General features: G+C 36.4%; 1 protein-coding gene across 1 annotated transcript; it reads left to right on the top strand.

Moving 5' to 3' along the window:
- Nucleotides 1-3: 3 nt before the first annotated feature.
- On the top strand, nucleotides 4-10,451 carry rab22a (RAB22A, member RAS oncogene family). The gene is made up of 7 exons (XM_044123081.1): nucleotides 4-328; nucleotides 799-878; nucleotides 2,476-2,557; nucleotides 5,344-5,415; nucleotides 5,685-5,791; nucleotides 6,103-6,212; nucleotides 7,728-10,451. Exons 1-7 carry the CDS (start codon nucleotides 293-295, stop codon nucleotides 7,823-7,825), a joined length of 585 nt encoding a protein of 194 aa, XP_043979016.1. The 5' UTR covers nucleotides 4-292; the 3' UTR covers nucleotides 7,826-10,451.
- Nucleotides 10,452-11,409: the final 958 nt, after the last annotated feature.

Genomic DNA, 11,409 nt, shown 5'->3' with positions numbered 1-11,409 from the left:
GTGACTACATGCCGTAGTTCAAGATGGAGCCTGCGCAATTCGGCGGCTTCGCAGTTAGCTAGCTAGCTACGTTCAATAATGACAATATTTAATGAAATATGAGGGACTTCGAGACGTTTTGATGCGTGCAGTGGGATTTTGTTGATTAAATCGTAATGTCCATTTACAGCTTTTGGTCATTATGAAGCTATAGTGTTTGCAAACAGAGGCCACCTGAAGAATATTCAGATAAGAGAGAAGAGGAGAAAATTGTACATAATCGCAGTCTAATCTCGCTTTAAGATATAACGACATGGCACTGAGAGAGCTGAAAGTTTGTCTCCTTGGGGTAAGTCACAGTGTCGATTTGTTTAAGATATATGCATTTGTGATGTTGCAGACCTGTACTTACGTTTGTAATCAAATCTTCAGTCAATATGATCTGACGTGAAGGTTTACAGGTACAACATAATTTTAGGTAATTAATCGTTTTGTACACTATTCAATTTGCCATAAGTACTATTCTTATACGTACGATAAGCACCTTAAATTATCAGCCTGTCTACCTAATTACTAGGTTAATGAGATGTAATGAGAATATCAGAAAAAAGAACGTGGACAGTCAACCAGCTAAAAGTATCCTATCAGTAAACACGGAAATAATTTGTTAGTATCTTAGTTTAAGCTACTGACATTTTTCCGAAGGAAACAATGTAAACTCACGGTGCCTGTTTAATTCTCTGTAGTGGTCAAGAAGAAAATGCCACAAAATAGCTTTTGTCCATGCTTAATACAAATTCTCTTTGTTTGTGTCTTCAGGATACTGGAGTTGGAAAATCAAGTATTGTTTGTAGATTTGTGGAGGACAGTTTTGACCCAAATATCAACCCAACTATTGGGTAAGTTTCCTCTGTGGATTATATGCTGTTTTTGCATATAATATTTTTGTTGGCTTTGGGAGGAGAATGCTTTCTTAAATGGTTTGTATTGATTTCAGTAAAAGCTGAAAAGAAGCATTATGTTGAAAGGAAATGGGGCTATCTTTTTGCCAAACATTTGAGAATTATTTTAAAATGATTGTTTGCCAAAATCTTTACAACAATATTCAAGTTTTTTGATGCAAACCAGGTCTACTGGGTGTTTTGAAATATAATTTTGACATGTAATAACTTAATAAGAATATTAATAAAAATATCCCATAACTATTACCCATTCCTCCACTGTGTTTATAGTTACAACAACTTTTAATTTTCATTTGGCATCAATAGAATATTTTTGAATTGCATTAATTTAAATTTGCCTGAGATCAAGACATAAAAGTAATAGCCTGAAAAGAGAAATCCAGATGTCTCTCTTCCCATCATCACTTTTCATGTTATTTTGTGGGATTTCAAGGTGTTCCTAGGTCAGAAAGAAATTAAAGTCCCTCTAGTGTGTTCATGTGTCGGCTCCAGGCTCTCCACCCAGTTGAATGGGCTTGGAAAACCTCAAAAAGGCGTCCTGACGAGATGCCTGAAACACTTGAGCTCACCCGTTTCGATGCAGACCACCAACATCATCCCACATGGATGACACATCTCTTACCCACCCTCTAGTCTGAGCCAGACTTCTCTTCAGACACAGCTGATTTCAGCCATTTGTGTCCAGCATCTTGCTCTGTCATTCATGAATCACATGTCACACCATAAGTCAGGGCTGGAATGTAGATGGACCAGAATATTGAGACATTTGGTCTTTGACTCTGCTCATTGTTTATCACAACAGATCACAGCAATGCCCTCACAAAGGGCAGCTATCCAGCATAATTATTCATAAAACAAAAGGAGCATTCCATCTTTTCTTTGGTTAAAAAAAAGGCCTCCAACAGTCAACATGCTGTTGAAGATCATGGCTTGAAAATGCAAACACACATGCCAATCAAATAATTGGTGAAAGACTCTGATCTTCCCAAAAGAGCCTCCTCTCTACTACTCCACTTTGAGACTATAAACAGGATCTGGAATGGGATCACTGTGAAAAAGATTGAATTTGTGCCGAGAATCCCAAGGTTTTTCTGATGTGCAGAAACTGGGTACCCTATAAAATCCAATTTTGTAGTATTCTCTGTCTACTAACTATAATTATAGAGTTATAATAATTAAGAGATCAATACTTGTTATGTTTCTAAACATTTACTGAAAATAACAACACCACTAACACATTGGAAAAGTCACAAAAGGTTTTAAATGCAGGTAATATAAATGTAATATGATCAACCTAGAAAAATAAAAAAGTAATAAGAAGTGTGATGTTAAAATATATTTTTATTGCTTGCGTATTGATCAGAAATTAAGTAAAAATATTTTAAGTAGGTATAATAAAAAAGTAAAAATGATTTCAACAGTTATCAAACATTTATTGACTTTCTTTTCTTGAGCCTCAAAAATAAACCCATCAAAAATCAAATCAAAAATTTTCAAATTAATTTAATAATCATCTGCTCACTGTTTCCAACAGCGCTTCATTCATGACCAAGACTGTGCAATACCAAAATGAGATGCATAAATTCCTAATCTGGGACACGGCAGGACAGGAGCGGGTAAGTATTTTTTAATTTAGTTACTCTGAAATGGAAATATAACAAAATTTCCATGTATTTCTAAAGCAAGTGAAATAGTTATGTAGCTCTAATTCTGTGTGTGAATCCCTGCAGTTAGCTAATTCTTCTGAAAGGGGGCAACATTTTCCTTTCTATAGAAGGAGGTCTGGAATATTTTCTGTGGTATTTTTTAAATTGGACAGGGATATTTGTTTTGTTTGAAAGCCAAATGGAAATCTACCATATTTTGTATTTTGATGCTTCTGATACGTGTTTGTCTCAACATGATGTCTCCCCTGACACAAACTTGACTTTTGTTCATATATAAATGCATCTCTTTTCTTAAAATATCTTCTTGGAGTTGATAGAAGACATATAGAACAAAAGTGAATCCACACTGACAGTGAAACCAGCCCAGTGACAGTTTTTTTTTGTGAAAGGAGCAGCTTTCTCCTTTGACTCACTGTCTAACTCCTGTCTCTGTGCCTTAGATATCCAACATCACTTCCCTTTTTTCCTCTGAACTTCCCTGTCTCAAGCTCAACCTTCTGCTATTGTAATGTTTTGTCCACTGCGTCAGCGCTCTCCGCAGAGCTGAGATAAGATACGGCTCGTCTTTTATCCTGCTTCCCTCTGGAGGATTCCTCTTCCTTGTGCTCTTCAGGGGACATCCGTGGAGACCTATTTAAGATAAGACAGGAGGATAAACTCAGCGTCTCAGCCCTGTGGCGTGTGCTGCTGTTTCTGGTGTGTCTTATCTGAGGCTTTCTGCCACTCTACATCAGACTGCCCCCTGTTTTTGTTTTTTACTTTTTAATTAGGGCTGCAAATAACAATTATTTGAGTAAGCGATTATTCTATTGCTAATTATGATGAGTAATTGAATAACTAGATAAAAAAAGTTGCTGCATCCTGCAGATTTTTACACAATAGTAAAAATACATAAGCTAGTAAATCAGTTCCTTTTTTGAATAAGAAAATGAAGATTTTCTTGCCTGAAATGCAGTAACATAGCATCTCTCTAGTGCATATACAGTCATTTGTAGCAAAGGATACAGGATGTTTAAGCCCCATTTATTATGCACCACCATTTCGACCTCTTGATCCCTTAACAAGTCCACATCTATAAATGTAAGAGTCAAATGGACCATGTGTTCTTGGGCTCCTGTTTCTACAAAGCGGCTGTGGTATCTAAAGGCCTTGTTTTCTAATCTCTTTGAAGCTTTGGCCCGTCAAATTCTGACAAATTGCAAGAAAGGAATACAAAACCAGCTGAAACATAAGTACAGCAAGGGAAGTCTCTGAGATTCCCCAAGTTCAGCATCCATATCTTAAAATCAGATCAGGCATCAAGCGACAACTGATCCCAACTGTAACCCACCAAGCTTCCGCCTCTGACTGCCCCGTTTCACAGAAATCAAGCGAAGTGAAGCCTCACATCCACTTGGAAAAAGAAAGTCCCTTTCGTACACCCAGCTTGTGGTTTCAGCTATTAATCAGCTCTGCCAGGGTATCACTGCAGTTGTTTTTTTTTTGCTTCTGTGTGGCCAGACGTCTGGCCTCGGTGTGATTGCTCTTTGGGTTGAGGTGGCAATCGACCACACAGGTTTTGCTGTGGCGAAGCCCCAGCATTCGCCAGTGAAACAGTCAGAGCTCTGCTCAGTGCCTCTGCCAAAAAATCCCAAGCTGGATTCCTGCTGCTAGACTTTAGGCCAGTAACAACTGTAATTATGGGGAATGTGTGCTTTTCTGAGGTAACATTGTCACTCCAAGACGAATGGTTTGTTTTGTTCTATTGTGAAGGAAAACCGAATTGCCGTACAAGCTGGGTCACCCAGGATTTCGAGTTTCTGGGTCGTTGCTTTACAAATAAATATCATTAGCTGGTGTGTGATACTTGAATTTATCAGCTGCAGAGTTACCCGTTGAATCCAGAAGTTTACATACACAGGATAAAACGATACTTTTTTTGTTTCACTGTCTGAAGAAAAATAAGACCAAACTTCACTTGTTTTAGGTCAGTTAGAATTGCCAAATGTCAGAATCACGAGAAAATATGTCACAGATTCATTTATTAATGTCATCATACATATTTTTAAGTCTGAGCTGGGGAGAGTTTTATCTTTAAACTCCAGAACCCGGTAAATCAGAGTTTACACATTCTGCACAGGTTGTTCTGGTCAAGGAGTTTCTCCATGAGGCTTTTGGTTTAGATAAAATGTGTGATCATTCATAAATGTCTACTTGTTAACATCCTTTGACACTTTCTGCTCCTTTTCCCCTTGATAACATCTGAATTTGTAAGGAGAAAGAACTTGCACTGTTTGATTTTTAAAAACACACCTTTTTTGTGTTGATCAGTTTTATTTCACTTGCTACAGTCCAGCTTAGTGATGTCATTCCTGCGTCAGAGTCTATGAAAAACCACAATCTGTAGGAGGTAATCCTGTAAAACTGTGCAGTTATACTGAACTGATATATTTAGCATTCATATATCACAAAATGAATGACTGAAAGGAAATGAAGGTCTTCATTGATGCGTCAACGTCGATTGTTTATAATAGGATTATTTACAGTCACATTCTTCATTCTAAATCCTGCTCACATTTCATTGGATTTTAAGCTATTTTCAGGAATGATGATGTCTGACTAGAAAAAAGGTTTAAGCAGAGATTAAACTCACTGTACAGTTTAGACTCATCATTTATGTTGCTTTCCTTTCAAAGGTCCACACAGTATTGTTTGTTTATTTATTTCTTAAACAGCGTTTCTCAATCTTCCCATAGTTTCGTGCTCTGGCGCCGATGTACTACAGAGGTTCAGCGGCGGCCATCATTGTCTATGACATCACAAAAGAGGTGATTTTAACTTTTCCTTTTTCAACTAATTAGCTTTTTACATTCATTGCATTTGTGCGAAAATAAATAAAAGTTCTTTAAGAGAAAAAAATTTTGCAAACAGTAACATTTTTATAATTAATTTATGCATTTTGACAGGAGAGTGGCACCAATCTGGTTCTTGTTTATAAAACATAATGCTTCAGTTTCCTGTTGTCAGTGGAGATTGAACTTTTTGCACCTCCCCATGCATTCTTTCATTGATAATAACATATTTCTTGTCTCATCAGGATTCCTTCCAAACTCTGAAGAACTGGGTGAAAGAGCTTCGCCAGCATGGGCCTCCTAATATAGTGGTCGCCATTGCTGGCAACAAATGTGACCTGTTGGACTCCAGGTGAGCTACTGTTTGATCTTATAGTTATGTTTTGAAGTTATCTGATGGTTATTACTCCCAATTCACAGCAATAAAGAAAGGAGGGAAATCAAATTTCAGAAAACACTCGATATTTCCCTCAAAATGATGCAAAAGGGATTTTGTTATTTATTTCACTTTTATCTTGTTGAACATTGATAAACACTCTCCCTTCTCTATCTGTTAAATTGTGAAATCTTCAGTGTGTTATCAGAAAAAAATGTGATGCTTAGTGAGAGAATTGGTTTACAGGTTGCTAAACCTTGTTTTTAATTTATCTCGTATGTTTACAGAGAAGTGCCAGAAAAAGATGCCAAGGACTATGCTGATTCCATCCATGCAATCTTTGTGGAAACCAGTGCCAAGAATGCCATAAACATCAGTGAGGTGTTTGTAGAGATAAGTGAGTTTCTGCTCATCACCTCAGCATAACTCCTCATATAATTGTTATTTTTTTGTATCTAAAAGCAGATACCTTTTTGAATAATTGAAGATTTTTTATTAAAAAATGTTTCAAGAGGGTTAAGTCAGTGTAAATAAGTCAACAAGTTAAAAAAAGTGAAATATTTTCTTTTTGGTCCGTTTAAAAAGTATTCAGTCTGATATTTAAATTTCATTGATTTCATTTGGATTTTACGTGATAGACTAACGCAATGTACCACATAATTGCAAAGTGGAAAGAAAGCAATTTATGGTTTTCATTTTTTCTTCAAATGAATCTAATAAGTGTGTATTTGTGTTGAGTTCTTCTTGGTTAGTACTCAGATGGATGTATGGATCAGTGAACATTAATTTAGTTCAGATTCTCCACTGAATGTAGATCTTCATGTTAATTTGCTCATTCTAACATGAATTTGTTTTTTATCTAAGCCAATTGTCTCCAAACATTTTGTTGTATGAGCCAAAATTATCAAGAAAGAGTGGCCGGCCCCTAAAAATGTACACTTCTTTTTTAAATGCTCAAAATAAATTTAATGTGCTATATATTAATTAAAAGAGTAAAGTAGTTGGATATTTGTAGAAAATGTATGTGCAAATTGTTGCAGATCAAAGCACAAATAAGGTTTTTCAAAGTTCAATAACTTGATTTTAAAGACACTTGGGTACAAAGTCTGCTTTCAAATAAAAGTCTAATTTATGGTCAATTACAAAAAATAAGACCAACGTGTGGTTATTAAAGAAAAATACTTTGCGTTGTGCTCTTCACCTTTACTGTTGTAAAAGTAAACAAAGACTCTTCCTGCATCAATCATCTGTGCTGGTAGGAAGTGGGGGGCCGCTAATGGCCCATGGGCCACACTTTGAACATCCCTGATCTAAACCAATGGTAAGGGTGGCTGTTCTGCTAGGAGGTGACCTTTAACCTCAGTATTTTTGCAGCCTCTAACAGATTTTCTTCCATAATCCTTTTTTATGTGTTATTAGAGCAATATCCCTGCTACTTCTGATGAAAAACATCCCCACAGCATGATGCTGTCACCATCTTGTTTCGCAGTTGAGTTGTGTATGCAGGATGGTTCGCAGTGGTGGTTTTACTCCAGACAAAGTATTTTACATGGAAGCTAAAAATGTACATTTCAGTCTGATTTTACTAGAGCAGCATGCGGCTCCTTGCTTTGCCTGCTGGACGGTCATATTTGTTTCAACAGTTCTCTCTCTTCAAAGCCTGGGATATTTTTTGGAAACCTATCCTTTATACTGAGATTAAACTAAACACTATTTAAATAACTCTATTTAACTAATTAGTGGGATTGTGATGTCAAATTCTCTCCCACTACAAAACTATCTAAATATAAAATACACAAGAATTTACTTTCTTCCACTTTGTAATTCTGCGCTACTGATTATTGGTTTATTACATACAATCTCTCACAAAATGTGAAGGCTCATATCAACGTGTTTATGTGTTTCCTTGCAGGTAAGAGGATCCCTGTTGCTGACAGTGCAGCAGCAACATCAGGCAAAAGTTTCAAATTGGGACGGCAGGTCTCAGAGTCTCGAAGGACATGCTGCTGATAATTTTGGTGGCTGAACCTAACGTGACCTAAGAACTAAACGTTACCCACCCCGCTATCCTCCTGGTGTGCTTCAGCTTAAAGACACAACACATTATAAATGTTTTTTCAAAAGCCCCAACAAACTTATCTGGTCACTGCAGCATGACTCGGACAGCAGCAGCCAAGCCTTTTTTTTTCCAAACATCATGATTCATATTAAAAATGATTGAGGAACAACTTTTCAGGTTTTAAACCAAACATTCATACCTTAAAGGTGACGTGAAGCTTTCCAGTGTTCTCCATGGACGTCGTTTATACTTGTACACTTGTACATTTGTAAAAAAAAAACAACAACAATATTTTCTGTCAGCAAAAAAAAATAATGATGCATTGAAGTAAAGTTCTAAGTTATTTTTTTTTAGATAAAAAATAATCTCAGCTTTATGAAGGATCTCCTCTTTCACATTTATATGTAATTTATTTATATGCTCCTTTTATGGCCTGATTTTTTATTTTTTATTTTTTTTTGTTCCAGACAAAGCAACCCTACTCCCCAAACCAACCTCACGTTCTCTAGATGCAAACAACAATCATGCGGAAAACATTGCAGAAATGAAATATGTGTGGGAGCCTACTTCCTTTACACCGAGGGAATACTTCAACATTTTGGTTGAAATGTTGAAATCTGATGAAGTTTAATAAGTCTCAGCTATTTTATGTACCTTGTCCAGAGTGTGGACTTAAATTAGAGCTAGTTTATTGATGCATTATGAGGACAGAAGCAGGCTAACCTGTGTTAAAAACATCTGAAGTTAGTGTGCATTCCTATTAGAAGTCCTTATTTGAATTGCTGTTATTCTTCTCTCTGTGGCTCTGAAGAATAGTCTCTTTGGCACTTGTAAGGTTCCTGGGAATAATACGTTATTACTGTAATTTAACCTCTTTGATCAGAAGAACCTCACATGCAGCAGCCCTGTGTTTAATCAGAGCTTTAAACAGTGGCTAATTATTCTGTGTTAACGCCGCCATCTCCTGCCATCTGTTCTGCATTTCCTCATTATAGTCACAGTAGACGCCCTCTGCTTCACATGCCTGTGCTAACTGTTCATCCTTCTTTTACTTTCCAAACTGTTTAATGGGGAAAGCAGTTTTTTTCACTGATTCTTTAATTGTCCAATAAAGATCTTTTCATCCTTCCTTTTTTTTTTTTACCTAATCAGCACCGCTTTGCATGTCCAAGTGCTGTTTTACTACTTGGCTTGTGATGAAAATACTGAGATCTGGAAATGAGGCCTCGTTTAAAGAAAACTTTTATTTTCGAGCTCTGATCTCATGTTAGCAAGTGAGAAAACGTCATCAGACGTGGTTTTGTATTAACAATGTTGACCCCTCACTCAACTTGAACTCTGTATTTGACCCTAATTGACTGTGAGCTTGGATTTTCTTTTTCTTTATTTTTTATTTTTTTACTTTTTGTGCCTCATTCTTCTATAACACAAGGGCCTTGATTCTTGCTTTAATTGTTGTACGCGATATGATTTTTGGAGCCGTTTCTTGTCCTCTATATGAATTTAATTCTGAGTTGCAGTGGAAGAGTAATTCAACCTTTCTTCTAGCATGAACTGGACTTTTTGTCTGTGTATGTTCAGAATTTGCTTTTTAGATCCAGTTGAAAATGCAACTGAAAGAGAACAAATGTTGGAATATTGAGACTGAAGCTCAAACTGCCTTTTTTTCTTTACTATCAGTGTAAACCCCTCTTTCTCTTTCTCCGAGAGTTCAGCTAGATGTTGTATTATGGCGTTTGGTCAATGTTTTGCTCAGACATACAACAACCTTCACACTTAATGGCACCCCTGTTGTTGAAAGAATAATTCTCATTTTTGTTGCATTTTTTTTTGTCACAGATTCAGTTGTTTTAAACAATTTTTTTCTCTGACTTAATTGGCAAGTTTAAATAAGTAATTTTTTTTCCAGCTATTTTCTAACTTGTGAAGACCTGAGAACCTGAAAAAACACTTCTAGTTGTCTTGTTTGTCCAAATAACAACTTCGGCAAATATATAGAAAAGGGACAGCACTTTAGCATTATAAACGCTGCACTTTGGTAAATGTCCCATCACTTGATGAAGTTTAAAAAGTCCCAACTGTTATGTGTACCTTGATTTTTATTTCATTTTTACCTCTTACTCTTAAGACTTTGGTGCCAAAGCCATTTTAGCACATTTACCCATCTTGACTGTTGATGTGATATGATTTACAGTTTCCTTATAGCCCATATCTTTTTTCTGATTATTTCAACGGCGTGACATTAATAATGCACCAGTTTAGATTTTGTCGTTGAAATTAACAAAAAGTCTTGGGCTGGCCCTAGGAATCTGATCAGTTTGTAACATGTTCATTTTACAGTGTAGATATCTGCCATCAGATTGCACACAATCCTTACTCTTTATTTCCCGTTGTTTGTGCAAACACAATATCTCTGTACACCACATTGAGTACATATATCAGCAGTGTAGCAACTATATTTAGCTTTTTATTTTTTCATATTGATTGTAGCAAAATGCCTAAGACTTGTTTGCAGTGTAAGGCCAAATATGTGAAAAGGGATTTCTTTTTTACTAATAAAACTGATTAAAAAAGACAGAATGAGTACGTTCTTTTTTTAATGTAGTTGTTCACACTCAACAGAAATGTCTCCATTAGCCTTTGGAATACAGTAAGAATGTTGTCAGCGGTTTATTGTGTTTAGTTTTCTGCCAGCTGCCAGGTTATATATATGAAATATAATATGACACTTGAGATGTGTGTTTAAGTGGCAGAAGGCTTTCAACACACTTTAAGTCATGGGGGAAACTCAAAGCAACTATAGTGCTCTTCACTTCTGAATACCCATAATAAAAATGTCTAAAAACCTTTTAAATAAATAAATTTCTTATAGTAATAGCACAACTTCACACCAACAGATGCATATTCTGGAGTTTTTCAACACTAAGCTCAGTCACTATCCTCCTTACTGTGCAGCAGGAGGAAAAAGAAACTTGGATCCGGTTCTAGACAATTGCAGACAAGGTTAATGCATGTCTTTTTTAGTCATTATGATGTCGAACCCTTGCAACAAGCAACAAAGTATTGTTTCTTTTTTTTCACAATTGGGACTGATTAGCATTTCAACAGATCAAATAATACTGGAACTTTGACCCCAAATCCCAGGAGAACTGAATGGGCGGCTTCAGGGTGTGAGAGAGAAGGATGAAGTTCAAACCATCTCTTTAATTGATCGTATTCCTGACCCCTTCGTCTCTCTGCCCGACTTTCAGACAAATGAGCTGCAAAAGCAAATGAGGTGCATTAGCAGTACTTGCTAACAACTGATGTTGTCATCCAGGACATGTTACTGTTACCTGGAAATGGAGCTGCTAGAATATCAACCAGCAACTGGGTTCATCAAATTTGTTGCAAGACTGACTTCTGCTGGACATCTCTCCTTCTCCGCAGCATCACCATCCACAACAACTCACGAAAGACGCTAGGATGACATGAATTACAACTTTTCTTTTCCTTTGGGATTTTGAATTGCATGCAATCTAAATGCCACATTCTC

Source organism: Gambusia affinis, linkage group LG07 (genome assembly GCF_019740435.1).
Source record: "Gambusia affinis linkage group LG07, SWU_Gaff_1.0, whole genome shotgun sequence".
Classification (NCBI taxonomy): Eukaryota; Metazoa; Chordata; class Actinopteri; order Cyprinodontiformes; family Poeciliidae; genus Gambusia; species Gambusia affinis.
The sequence above is the reverse complement of the archived record's forward strand: the minus strand, read 5'-3'. Positions and strand labels throughout refer to the sequence as shown.